This window comes from Neophocaena asiaeorientalis, unplaced genomic scaffold (genome assembly GCF_003031525.2).
Source record: "Neophocaena asiaeorientalis asiaeorientalis breed wild unplaced genomic scaffold, Neophocaena_asiaeorientalis_V1.1 scaffold110, whole genome shotgun sequence".
Classification (NCBI taxonomy): Eukaryota; Metazoa; Chordata; class Mammalia; order Artiodactyla; family Phocoenidae; genus Neophocaena; species Neophocaena asiaeorientalis.
Window position 1 is genome coordinate 5,221,016 of NW_020175053.1, and position 14,892 is coordinate 5,235,907.

General features: G+C 36.0%; 1 protein-coding gene across 3 annotated transcripts in view; it reads right to left on the reverse strand.

Annotated features, from left to right (window-relative positions):
* Positions 1-14,836, reverse strand: part of CEP76 (centrosomal protein 76) — an 18,027-nt gene extending 3,191 nt beyond the window's left edge. For 2 of the 3 annotated variants that reach the window (XM_024763982.1, XM_024763984.1), the window contains exons 1-9: positions 14,076-14,836; positions 12,938-13,016; positions 12,091-12,315; positions 10,594-10,779; positions 8,639-8,736; positions 7,913-8,041; positions 5,703-5,891; positions 3,150-3,316; positions 1,773-2,106 (exon numbers count right to left, since the gene is read on the reverse strand). In XM_024763982.1, the coding sequence (XP_024619750.1) occupies positions 1,773-2,106; positions 3,150-3,316; positions 5,703-5,891; positions 7,913-8,041; positions 8,639-8,736; positions 10,594-10,779; positions 12,091-12,315; positions 12,938-13,016; positions 14,076-14,231 (1,563 nt within the window). In that variant the 5' untranslated portion in view covers positions 14,232-14,836. The remainder of the gene's footprint in view (positions 1-1,772; positions 2,107-3,149; positions 3,317-5,702; positions 5,892-7,912; positions 8,042-8,638; positions 8,737-10,593; positions 10,780-12,090; positions 12,316-12,937; positions 13,017-14,075) is intronic. The other variant, XM_024763983.1, reaches the window with a different exon arrangement.
* Between the last annotated feature and the right edge of the window lie 56 nt (positions 14,837-14,892).

Below are 14,892 nucleotides of genomic sequence, written 5' to 3' on the forward strand. Positions count from 1 at the left end.
CTTGTTTTTTGGACACCTTTTTTTTTTTTTTTTTTGCGGTACGTGGGCCTCTCACTGTTGTGGCCTCTCCCCTTGCGGAGCACAGGCTCCAGACACGCAGGCTCAGTGGCCATGGCTCACCGGCCCAGCCGCTCCGCGGCATGTGGGATCTTCCCGGACCGGGGCACAAACCCATGTCCCCTGCATTGGCAGGCGGACTCTCAACCACTGCGCCACTAGGGAAGCCCCCTGAGGTCACATTTTATTTAACTTTAAAGAGTTTAGCAAGGTTGAATCTGCTTAATTTGATTGCTCCCACCATAAATTCAACTGTAGTATGGGAGAAAAGTCAACAAACAAATTGCATATATAATTAAACTCAAATATTTACCAAGCATTTATTCTGTAAAAGGTACCGAAGAGCACAGGCTTTAGGCTCTCAGGGAACTTAAAACATGTTGAAGGCAATTCTAATGTCATTTATAATATCAAATGAACTATTGCTATCTAGACACGTGATATTTTTTTAATGTTACAAACAAACTCAAAATTCTAAATACTTTGATTATCATAACAGATCTAATTTCACATTCAGTTACAACTGGTTTCAAGTGATTCCAAGGTCTATGATCACCTATACTTTTCCTCCGAACCCCACTTGCTGGTTTACAGACACCATTAACTTAGCTAGTGATCATCAATGGCATCCAGCTCAGTTTTGTTTTCTTTTTCTATACAAAGTAACTCTTATAATGTAATAAAATATCGGTTTCATTTGTGAACAGGAGCTAAGAAAACTAAAAGGCAATACAAGCAATGGAGGGCACAAGTCAGGGGCTTTGGCTTCCAGCGGTGCAGTGAGCTGGGGCCCTGACCCACCTATTGCTGCAAACACACTACAGATGCCACATTAAATACTTCCCAAAACATATTCCTAAATGCTCTGAGGAGTTGGCAAGTAGGTAAGATTTTAGAGGCCAAAGCTAAGAGTAATTGGGAGCCCAGAGAACATACTTGATAATCACCTTGCCTTTGATGGTCTCAAGGAACATGAGTATCAGGGCTCACCCAAGGTGGGGAGTCTACTAGGGAATCCCAAAAGGTAAATTAGAAATCAATCTTCTGTAGAAGTTTTGGACTCTAGTCTTTTGTTGGTTATATGTGTGGCAAATAACTTTTCCCACTCCAAGGCTGCTTTTTCACTCTTAATAATTTCTTTTGATGAACATAAGTTCTTAAAATAAGTTCTTAAAATATACTAATCTTTTCCTTTATGATTAGTTCTTTTTATGTTTCCTTTAAGGCCCTTTACAAAAGAAATCTAAATGACTAATAAGAAGCTTGATCTCATCAGCAATCAGGGAAATGCAAATTAAAGACAAAATGAGGATACCATCTTACATCTACCTACTTTAATGTAATAGAAAAACAAAACAAACCTGGAAAAAAATGAATATGAAAAAAATTAACCCAATATTTTCAATGGGGAATGATGTGAATAAGTACTTTAAAAAGAGGAAATCCAAATTCACAAAAGTCTGAACAAGTCCACCGTTCTTCATTTCTAGAAGGAAGCAATAAATTCTCGAAGTATTGGTGAGTTTAGAAATTTTTGAATCTCAGAACTTTATTCTCATGATTTTCAAAACTACAAGCTTCATAAAGGAAGGGATTGAATTTACTTTGTTTAGGGCTAGAATATTGATTGGCACTATTTTACATGCCTCCCAAATTATTAAATACATAAACAAATGAAAAAACTGCAGGAAAGCACAAACGTCAGTGTTAATTACCTTCCTGTGTTCCGACACAAGTAGCCTGAGCTGCATTTCAATTTCATTGCTTGTTACCGAAGCATCAATCGTGGATGCACACAGCGGAGGGAAGGGAGGGAGGGACGTGGTGGCCCCTGGAGCACACACGGATTTAATTGCTTCCTCACTCATGGGTTTCCATTTGGACTCATCATTCAAATCAAACACACAGCTTTCTACTGAGTCAGAGGGCTGACAGTTTCCCAGGAACATCTGATGATTGAAAACACAACCGATTGTTCGATACGGGTACAACGGTTTGGGCTGTTCAGCAGCTGAAGGCTCATCAGGACTCGTAGGTTTGTGGAGGTACCTAAAAAAGGTTAATCATAATTTTATATAATAAGAACTTAAAAAATAAGACAACAGCAGCTTATTGAGGAAAAAAATTATTCTAACACTTAAGGTCATAACTATTTCCCAAGAGTACAGTTTAATACTTGTTTTTCCTTCTTCTATTTCCAAAATTTGATTACTCTATGTTAACTGTATGGCACATCTTACGATATAGAACCGATTTTATTCCTTTAACACAAGAACATATTCTGTGTATAGCATTAAGATCAAAAACATTTATCAGATAACAAAATAATTTAGTTACACATTTTTAGGTACAACTAATTAAAATGACTATCAACCAAGGAAAAAGAAAACCCAGGAAAATGAGAAGAGGGCCCAGGGCTGTGCCTTCAGGAACTCCCACATTTGAAGATAAAATGAAGGAAAACAGAGAACAGCCAAAGAGGAATAATGAAAACTGAAACACAGTGCTACGAGAGAAGCTAACGAAGAGAATGTTCCAGGAAGGAGGAAACATTTCACTCTTTCAAAATCTGATGACACTGAAAAAAAGTACAGTGGATTTACCAACACAGAGTTAGTAACCACATCAAATTTTCAAAAGAAATGATTTACAACTTGTATTTATTTTTAGGCCTAGGGATGATCATCAGGAAAAACATATGCCGGGACATCCCTGGTGGTCCAGTGGTTAAGACTCCACACTTCCACTGCAGGGGGCGCGGGTTTAATCCCTTCTCGGGGAACTAAGATCCCGCATGCCACGTGGCACGCACGGCCAAAAAAAAAAAGAAAAGAAAAGAAGAAACATAAGCCAATTACAGAAAATTAAAAATAAACATAATTCATTTTTTATTAATATCATGTTGGTAAAGAACATTTTAGGTGTACAAATTTTCTTAGAGTTTAGTTCCTAGCTATCTTACTTGAAGCAATTTTTTACATAACCAAAATTATCAATACGTGTCTTTGAGTATCATCAATACAAACAAAGAACCTATAGTTTACAACATTTACACCCTCATGTTAATATCCTTATAAACTTAGTTGACAAACCTGTGTCCTGTTAAACTCTCCCAAAAAGTGATGGTTCCATCAGTCCCACACGTCATAACCCATGCGTGGGGCACTCCCTTGGCCTTTGTCCCAACACAGACAAAGGCTTCCAGCCCATATCCGAGAAGGAGGCTGCACAGGAGGTTGGCATGGTCTTCACAGTCTCCCTGGAAATGAAAGGAAGTAAAATTAACTATTTACTGCTTCATATTGTTTCCTCTTTAAATATTTAAATACAAAATTGCAATTAAAAAGTATTATTAAATTTTCACTTTTAATCATTAGTCCAGTGTTAAGCTAAAACAATGAGGGGACAAAAAGAACATACAAATTTTAAAAGCACCTATTTTACAAAGTCAGTGCCTACAAATCTGATGGTCATAATATGTACACTCTAAGATTCCAAAGTTTATAAAGAACTCATACAACATAGAAGGAAAGCAGTAAGAATTTAAAGATAAATAGCTAAAGGGCATGAACACACAACCTGACAAATCATATAGTAGGAAATGAAAATAAACAGGAAAATACTCAAACTTAAATTAAAACAATGAATTAAAGTATCTATACATGATCGTTTTAAGGAAATACATACATAGAAAAAAATGATTGGATAAAAGAACAACAGAACACCAACAATAGCTACAATTAGCGTAGATTATATATATATAGTTTCCCCTTCTCTTGTCTAAACTCTCTTTGATAATGTTATATTACTTTCACAATTTTAAAAAATTATGAAACAACAAAAATAATAGAAAATATCTGACATTTTCTGTGAAAAAAGTATTAAAATTAATTAAACAGTAAGGCTATAATTATATGAAGATATTTAAGTGTAGGACTACAGGTAATATACAAAAGCAAAAATAACTATTGAGGTCAGTGTTAGAATGAGGGATGATTTCTTTCCCCCCAAATTTTGCATTAGTGGCTCTACACTGCTGTCTTTTAATTAACAATAATAAAACAAATAGCACCTTATAATTGCTAAATTGACTTTTGAAAAATATAATATCCAACCTTTAGACCCAGTTATTTCTATACATGAGATTTTGTATTAGAAAAAAATTTCAAAAGAAAAATAACAATATAACCAAAGACATTCAATGCAAAAATTCATTCACAGGGATATCAAAAAACTTGGAAGCAAGCCTAACTTAGCCAAAAGAAACAGTTCCTATGATGGCAAAACAGATCCTATGACAACAAAACAGTTAAGCAGATTTTGTATATCAACTCATGAAAACTTTATTCAGCCATTAAAAGACGGAGATCATAATGACTGTAGCGACACATAGGAAAATGTTCAAAACATAATGCTAATTTATAAAAGCAGGGCACAAAATTTTATTTATATCAATTATAATTATGGAAAAATCGTATATACACAGGAGAGAAACATAAAAATATAAAAATAGATGAAAAATAGAATTATGGGTGAAATTTCACCTTTACTGTTGTAAAGCTATTGTTTGTGCAAGAAAAATATTTTAAATAATTTTCAAACTTCTAAGTCAAGCTGTGCTATCTCTTCAAATACACTCAGGTAAAGAAAATAAAACAGAGAATCAAAGGGGGTGATTATTTGTTTTACAAAAGAATTATTTAGATAATAATTTAAAATGTGTACCATTCCTACTATATTTGAAATTTTTATTTTAAGTTTAAATCCATATATACAACTTCTGGGAACTACAACTTGGGAATAAATCAAAATAATTTTTTTGATAAGTAATGTTTAACTGTTTTCAATTGTCTTTAAAAATCTTTCCAACTGACAAATCAATCTCTAATCTAAATGGTTTCTTCCAATGTATAAGCTTTGCCTTGTGAATACCCATATGTACTATTTACACAACTTCAGACTAAAAATTATTTCAAAACAATAATACATTAAAGAAATTTATTTTTTCTGTTGTGTTTCAACAGAGTTGGAATGCTAAAGATAGTCTTGTTTTCATAATATCATCAAAATTTTAGAACACAGAAAATTAGAAAATATACCATAATATATAAAATTAGTTTACTGAAATCATTTACGTTCAACATCAATATATATACACAAATTCTTAAATATATGCTTATATTTGGAACTAAATACCATGCAATCCAACATTTTTTTCCATATTCATTTTGTAACTGCCATTTTCTCTTTAAAAAAAAAAGTACCATCTAAGCAAATTTTAACCCATGAACTAAACCCATGAACTAACCCATAAACTAAAAGGCCATGGTTCTGGTCTTGGTGCTATATCTAACTCACTGTTTACCTCTCCACCTTGGTTTCTGACACTATAGTGATTGTAGGTCCCTACACCTCACAAAAATCAGATTATGTTAAATAAGAAATTACATGAGAAAATAAAGATGTGAAGTTTTTTTCTAATGTACTGACATTTAAATGTTAAGGAAAATGATGAAAACAAGATCCTGACTTGTTCAAATTGACAATACGTACTTTTTTCTGAAGTTAATTCTTTTACAAATATACCATAAACTCACAATAACTATGATGTACTGGTTTTTAGTTCTATTATGTGTGTAGGATACCTTGTTTCTACAGAGAAAGGCCAGCAGAGTGCACCACTGTTCCTGTTTACCTCCTCCTCCGATAACAGGGGCTCTTTCATAACCAAGGACATTAACAAATCTTGCTGCTTGCCTTGGAGTATCCAGAAGCCTCCCAGCTCGAAGTGGTTTAACATAAGAACAGACTGGTCTATTTATCCCATTTTCATCCTGGAGGAGAAGGGGAAAACATTATCTGTAATGACAGGTTAATCATTCCCAATTTTAACACTTTTTCTTAGAATACATTAATAAGAGGAAGTAATTCTGGACACCACTTCCTGAGTGCTCACGGGACATGCAGCACTAGGCTACTAAGTGTTGTGCATGCAATTTTTCTTTTAATCCTCATAACATCTCTTATTATTTTCATTTCATCGATAAAGAAACTGAAGCTACACGCAGAGCAACTAAGCCCATGTGCCACAACTACTGAGCCCTCATGCCACAACTACTGAGCCCTCATGCTACAACTACTTAAGCCCACACACCTAGAGCCCATGCTCTGCAACTAGGGAAGCCACCACAATGAGAAGCCCACACACTGCAACGAAGAATAGCCCCTGCTCGCTACAACTAGAGAAAGCCGGCGCACAGCAACGAAGACCCGACGCAGCCAAAAATAAATAAATACAATAATAAATAAATAAAGTTAAAGAAACTGAAGCTACAGCTATTACACAACAGAGCCAGGATTCAAACACTGAGCCATGTGACTCCAAAGTATGTGACAGTAAGAACTTAAACCATCGTACGACCCAGCAATCCCACTCCTGGATGTACATCCAAAGCAACTGAAATCAGCATCTCAAAGAGATACCTGCACACCCATCCCAGGTCACTGCAGCATTATTCACAACGGCCAAGTTACGGAAACACCTAAGTGTCCATCAAGGGGTGAATGGATAAAGAAGGTGTGGTGTGTATGTATACACAACAGGACATTATTCAGCTCTTCCATGTGCCATTTCTCTGATCCACTTCCTCCCTCCCTCCCTGTGCAGGTCCCCCCTCTGGTCTGGGATTCCACAGGGCAGTGAATAACCGCACCCTAGACTATATAGACAGCAGGGAGCCAGTTATACCTCAACTGGTTTCTCTTCACCCTTGTCCTGACGTCACCTGCCCAGTCATTCAACGTATAGACAACGTTATTGGAAAGTCAGAAGCCACTTCCCGCATTTCCACCACCAGTCAACTAGGTTTCCCATTCTCAAGCTCCTCACCTAGAAACTGAACCATTTTTAGCCTGTTCTAAAATCTAGGGAATGTAAGTTAAAGCTAGACAAATGTATAGGATCTGAGAAATACTACCCAAAATACACTATACTCATATGAAAGCACCTACTCGAGGCTCAATATATATAAAATATTTGAATGGTTCCTCAGAAGTTGTAAAAAAAAAAAAAAATGGACCTGACCATTTATCTTATGTTGGTTCATTAATAAGAGAAAATGGGCTTAGGATACAGAAAAAGTAGCGGCAGAGGGACTTCCCTGGCGGTCCAGCATTTAAGACTCTGCGCTCCCAATGCAGAGGGCCCAGGTTTGATCCCTGGTTAGGGAACTAGATCCCACACGCTGCAACTAAAGATCCCGGGTGCCCAGCTAAGACCTGGCACAGCCAAATAAAAATAAATAAATATTTTAAAATTATAATACAAATAAACAACAGAGGCAGAGATACATAACTAAATTTTTGCTGTAAAATATTGCTGATCACCAGCTTAGAGATCTGGGTTAAATAAAATTATTACATGCAATATTGTTTGCCTTAAAAAAGTACCCTAACAAAAAAATACATGCCTACACTCCCAATTCTGCACATGAAAGTTGAATTTATATATAAATTGCAAAGTGTCCCAGTACTTAATTATTTAGTACAAAGTATCTATCAAGGACACACTCCAAGTTAAACAAAATGAGTTTTCATCTAATTTAAATCAAATATATTCAAAAAAGGTTTAGAAAAACAATTGAAAAAGAAAACCAAAATAAAACAAAGATTGTGTTATGTCACTCACCTACTTACTACTGTAAGAGAGCACTACAAAATCAGCATTCTATTTTATAAATAAACTTTCATTTGTCTGGAATAAATACATTTTACAAATTCAAGTTAAATGAAATTTACATTTACAACAGTAAATCTCAAATACAGGTGTGAAGCTTTTCTCATACAATTTACAAACCTGTGCAAAAATCTTAACCAGCCGTGAATTGTGTGAGGGTCGAATTTGCAAATATTCTCTCCACCACTGCTTAGCATACACAAGAAATAACCGCTCTTTCTCTGCAGTTTTCTGACGTTCCAAAGCAAGCTTGAAATTTAAAAAATATATATCAATTTATATTCGTTCTGCTTAATTAATTACTTCAAATATGTAACAAATCTCTGCATTTCCTCCATCGTTACCAGTACCCTAATCGAAGACACCACCATCGCTTGTCTGTAAGGGCCTCCTAACTGGTCTCCCTGTTCTCACACTTCCCAGGACAATCCAGTCTCCATACAGTAGTCAGAGCCACCATTTTTTTTTTTTTTTTTTGGGTATGCGGGCCTCTCACTGTTGTGGCCTCTCCCGCTGCGGAGCACAGGCTCCGGACGTGCAGGCTCAGCGGCCATGGCTCACAGGCCCAGCTTCTCCACGGCATGTGGGATCCTCCCCGACCGGGGCACGAACCCGTGTCCCCTGCATCGGCAGGCGGACTCCCAACCACTGCGCCACGAGGGAAGCCCCAGAGCCACCATTTTTGACCCCAGACAAAAATTTTTAAATGATGATTCATATTGTCCTTCTCTTGCTTAAAACTAACAAATGATAATTTTCTAAAAAGAGAACACTTTCTACAATTAACAGGTAAATATACTACTATGAAAACACACACACAAAGAAGAGAAATTCAGGATTATTTACCTGTGTGTTCACTACTTCCTGAGATAATGTTTGATTGAGTGGTGGGTACATCTCAAGTTTTATATTTAAAATTCCCACAGAAACTTTTGATTCTGTGCCTGTAAATGTAAATAAATGTAACTTCAGACGTTTTAATACTATATATATTTAGTCAATCAAAGTTCAACCAAAATAATTTAAGAATTTTTGTACTTTACCACTTACATGAAATAAAGATAATACTTAATGTCATCTTTAATATTCATATTAAAAATGAACCAAATCAAATTAGTTTTTATTTTGTTCAAAGGCCTTTATCTAGTTATAAGGAGATTACCTATTTTCTTAGCTTCCAAATCACATTTTAAAGGACTTTCCAGACCTAAAGAATTTATGATTCTTGATTATCTTCATTAAAAACAAAGTCAAAGCAACTGGTTTTATTTTTCTTCTTTTTTTTAGTATCAATAATGTATATGTGTCAATCCCAGTCTCCCAATTCTTCCCACCCCCCCCTTGGTATCCATACATTTGTTCTCAACGTCTGTGTCTCTATTTCTGCTTTGCAAATAGGATCATCTGTACCATTTTTCTAGATTCTGCATATATGCATTATTACACGATATTTGTTTTCCTCTTTCTGGCTTACTTCACTCTGTATGACACTCCCTAGGTCCATCCACGTCTCTACAAATGACCCAATTTCATTCCTTTTTATGGCTGAGTACAAAGCAATTGTTAACACCTCATTCTCAGAAAATATTTATACATTTTGTCACATACAGTAATTTCCATTTATCCCTTCCCATTTTTCACATTACATGTGAATACAAATTTTTAATCCATGCCTGGATCTAAAGAATTAGAAAACAAATATACTTCATACCAGAACTATTTAATATTTCTTTGATGAATCAGAAATTTCCAGGTCATTCTATGACTATTGTGTTAGGTCTACATTTGAAAACAAATAATAGGTATCTCTTTTGAGAATAAATATCCTGGGACTTCCCTGGTGGTCCAGTGGTAAGACTCTGCACTCCTAATGCAAGGGCCCCGGCTTCAATCCCTGCTCAGGGAACTAGATCCCGCACGCCGCAACTAAGACCCAGCGCAGCCAAATAAATAAATATATATTTTTAAAAATCTCCTACATAGAGCTTTCTCCCTACTATTTACTTATGGAAAAACGTATTCTGGGTTCTAACTTATCTAAATTACTAAAGCTCTATTGTCCACTGGCCAAGTTTAACTCTGTAACCAAATTTCAATACCACAAGTATTGGGTCGGCCAAAAGGTTCGTCCAGGTTTTTCCATAAGATCTTTTTGATCAACCCAGTAATTGCATAATATGTAGTGTTTAAAACAGTGCAGGTTTTATTTTGTTTTTCATTCCACTAGCAAATATGTATTACGTATCAGGTAGCATGCAAGAGTCCAGGAAAACAATGGTGACAAGACAGGTACCATCTCCGTTCTCAAACAATACTACCATTGATACTGACATTGAGCAAATTAGCCCTTCTTTGAGCCCCTTTCCCACCTGTAAAAGGTTAGAAGAATACCTACTCCATGTTCTGCAAGAACCGCTGGTACAGGAAGGCCCTGGCACTGATGGGATGCGCAGTATTCTGGGCTGTGCTAGGATGGAGGTTGTCACGTATGGGTGAGTGCATTCGTGTGTGTGTGAAGAATCTTAACTTTCTTTATAGCAAATAAATTTGGAGGAAAAAAGCCGTCAAGATTTCTTTATGCATCTCACAGAAAAAAAATTTTTTTCCTTTAGACAAGGCCAGAGTGACTGTGAAGTTCTATAACTGTAATTATAGAACTGTAATTATAGAACCACTGTAATTCCAATGGAACTCTTTTTACACGTTTCCCCCTTGGCTTACAAAGGCATTTTTAAAATGTAAAATGTATTTACAAACCAACTGTGGCTATAAAAAGGTAACAGTGATATTAATCATCATACCTACACCCATAAGTTCCACAGTAAGATTGGTCACTCCATTTTCTGAGCCCAAAACCGATCGCCATTCAAGAAAATAGGATGCTACTAAAGTGGTCTCGGCAAATATGTCTGTTTTGATTAGCACCATATGAACTGGGTCACTTATTGATAACATTGTTGTTGAATCAGCCATTCTAGTTCCATCACCTAGCAACATAAACAAAAAAATTACACCACATTACATATCCAGTTAGACCAACGTAAAAGAATACATTCATTGAAAAGGATACTAATAATAAACAAATAAAATCAAACAGAGCAAGTTGGCAATGCCTCAGGAAGCATGCTACAGACTGGGAATAAAAAGTACAGTCCCATTTGTATCACTAACTTTTGAGAGGACTGGGGGAACTGTGACAAGTTACTTAGTTACTTAATGCATATTGGTGTTTTCTGACCTCTAAGAGGTAAGTCTGCTCTTCAAAAGTACATAAAAAAAAAAAAAGTACATAAATAATATATGCTACCACAATAAAAGGCCTTCAAATATGTCAACATTCCCCTTTAATATTTCCCTTTAATAAAGGTACCATTATACCATTATTCCCCTTTAATAAAGGTATTTTAGGAATAAAATACCTTTATCCCAAAGCCTCTAGAAACAACCACTGTATTACCTACACAAAACTGAAATATCCAGCACCTTGGAGCTAGCAATTTAAGCCATTAACTGCCTTATTAAGGTAACATTTTTCACCGGGTAAAAAGTAACAAAATTTTAGTAGTGCATTAGCCATCTCAGTAATCTAAAATTCTGAACGTATAATTATAAAACTGTTAAGTTTACAAATATGTTATGAAGATTTTGACACTGACAACTAAAATATGTAAGATACCTTTACAGAAAGAAACAATGTAAAATAATTACAGTAATCAAGCATCATAATTTTAAAGTCATAAAAATGAGTAATAGATTCACATCTAAACTTTGATTGTAAAAGTTATGTGACATCATAAATCTAGCCATCTTTCATAAATGAGAAGGATCCTGTCTCATTCTCCACCTAACAAGCATTTAAATTTTTATTACTAAAGAACCAACCATTAAAACAGTCAAAAAATAATATTCAGGGGGCTTCCCTGGTGGCGCAGTGGTTGAGAGTCCGCCTGCCAATGCAGGGGACACAGGTTCGTGCCCCGGTCCGGGAAGATCCCACATGCCGCAGAGCGGCTGGGCCCGTGAGCCATGGCCGCTGAGCCTGCGTGTTCGGAAAAATTAAAAAAAAAAAAAAATAATATTCAGGGAAAACTAATTTGCAAAAAATAAAGCAAGAAGGTAGGTGTAAGTAGTTTAAGTAGAAAAAAGCAGTGAGGGGAAAAAAAATAAAACAAAAGACTGGGAGATTCAACCATTATAAATCTCTCCTTAAGCAGAAATTGTTTATTGCAGAAGTTGTACTGCAATAAAACCTAACGAAGATTTACAAAATTAAATGGCAATTTATTATTGCTCCTTACCTAAATTTTCTCTGTGTACTTCAAGTAAAAAGCCATCATGAAAATCTGGTTCACAGGCACATGGAACAGGTTTAGAACGAAAACGTTGGTTTCGAAAATGTAAACATAAAGTAAAGGTTGAACAAGCTTGTCCTGGTAAAGGCTCAGGTTCTTGCAGATGTTCCAAGAAAGCTTTTCCACCCAAAACCTGAAGGTAAAGATACCTCCGTGTTGGATCAATATTAGCTGTAAAGTGTAGCAATATATATGAGGAAACTGCCAATTAACTTAAGCAATGTGATCAAGACAATAGGAAATAATAACTTGACAGAAATAAAACCAAAGACTAAATAAAGAGTAACATATTTACTAAATACCAGGCCCCTGTGTACCCCGCGAAAAAAAGATACCCAATATGATATCTTTTTCTGAATTTACACTCTGGCTACTTTCTCCCAGCTAGAAAGGAGTCAGAGCCAAGGTTTAGGATACCTTTATTTTTTAGTTGATTATCCAACATTCCTTCACCTCCACAAAGCAACTCAGTCAATTACCAACTCAGCTAGTATACTTGTTAGATAATTACATTGCCATTAAAAAAGCAAGGCTGTACAATTTATAAGATATATTAATAAAATATGAGAAACAGGTGGTCCTGTTTTTGCTTCCACCCAGCTATACATTAAATCTTCTGATATACTTCATGCAAAATAGAATCTAAGTTTTTTGGATGATTAATCACAAAAATATAAGTATCTCATTCTGGAAAAAAAAATCGAAATGTTTTCTATCAAATACCAAACAGTACAGCCCATCAATATGCAGTACTATCCACAACTAAATTAATGTTAAAAAGAAATATACATACTTTTTTTTAACAACGTTGATTGTCTGTCAGTAAAGCCAACAGGTTTTGGAGAGGAAGGGAGTTCTTGATCAACATTATCCTAGAATGGCAGAAAAAAATCAAAACAAATTAGAAAACAAAAATTATAGTTAAGCAAGGAAATGCCAATAATGGGACTAAGAACTGAACCAAAAGTAGATAGGATAAAACCCCCTCAAAATGTCCTTACTTTCCTAGCATAGTTAAAATAATGAAAAGCCTGCCAAAACAGTAATGCAACTGGTCACTCCTAAAGTCTAACACGAAGGAATTAATGTTCAAGCCATGTCCACAGAATGCTAAAATAAATTCTTAACACTTTACAAAAGGTTACATTTTCTCCAAACCTCATATAACATCCGGCTTGTGATTCCACCAGGACCAGAACTGATTTTAATAAGGAAGTGACACATTCACACAGCAGAAGCTGTTACTAGGTCAATTTTTATAACAAATGAGTTTATAAACCTCAAAAACCAAAAAAGGATGCTGTACTAAAACACTTATTCCCTGGTGTATTATGAAGTCCATCCAATTTTCACAATATATTACCTAGGTATTGAGGTCACAGTCTCTCATTATTGCCTCAGTTTCAAAAGAAGACCTACTTACTAATTTGTGCACTGAGAGGCTATCACCTCACTACTGACCTATTTGTATGAAAAGATTTGAAGGTTCTTATGCAGACAATTATTTTCTTAAAGAAACTGATAATTTGTTCATCTTAGAAAACATAGTGCCAAAAGAATGTGTTTATTTTAAAAATAAGCTTAATCTAGAAAAATTATAGAATATTAGTAAAAAAGAATTAGGTTGGAGTGAACTAATTTGACTAATATATATACTTAAAGTTACAGACCTAGAAAATAACAAGAGAAAACTCTCACTGCCAAGGGAATAATCAGGTCCATAACTACAATTTCACTGAGGCATAATCCTACCTGCTCCATTCAAGAGTAGAGTAGCTCATACTTGAGACAAGGATATTACTAGACAAAATGGTCTTATTTAAAAAGTAGTTTTACTAAAAGGAGAGGCCCCAAATATGGACCCTACGAGCAGCAGTAAGCATGAGAACATACTTAGACTCTCAAATTTTTTCCTCTAAAAGATTACTCACAGTAACAAAATTAAGTTCTTTCATCACATCATCAATGATTCCCCGGCGTCTAAGGGCTTTGATCAAATCTTCCGTTGATAACTGTTGTTGATCAGGTGCCAGTTCTTCCCGTATGGTCTCAGCAAGGATTTCTCTTATCCTGCCATGGACATCCATCTATGCAGAAAACTCGCATTACGGCTTACAACGTTACAAATCAGTCAAAGATTGCCAACTAGCTAACCTCTTTCTAAAATACTGACCCGCCCCCCCAAAAATAATAATCATAATGAGAGTGTAGACTAAATTCAGAAAGACCTCTGAAGTAACAATAAATGTGAAATTGTCACCGAAATTCACTGAGAATAAAGAAAACGTTTTTAAAAGGAAAAAAACCTTTAAAGATGAATTTTTTAGTACGAATTCTAGAAATAAGCTCTACTGGTTATCTATTACCTTTGCTAGCATTTCCCCACAAATAACACTCAACCGAAACCAGTTTTTTGAGAGTAGAGACCTGCAGGAGACGATCAAAGACTGTGTCAGCTTTTAACTTTTTAGATGTGACCGTGAGTTAACTGACTGATCCTTTATGAATCTGGGGGACACAATGCCGTGTCAAGACCACGGCGGGGCTGAAAGACGCCGACACTCGGCACAGGCACGCGGCGGGCGGGAGGCGGCTGCTGCGGGGCCCCAGCTGAGCCCCAAGGACCGGCAACACTTCCACTCCAGAGCACCGGCAGCCCCTCCGCCTCCACCTCCCCGGTGAAGCTACGGCCTGCGGCCCCACAGCTGTGCTCGACGCGACTCCGCGGGGCTTGCCTCCCGCCCCAGC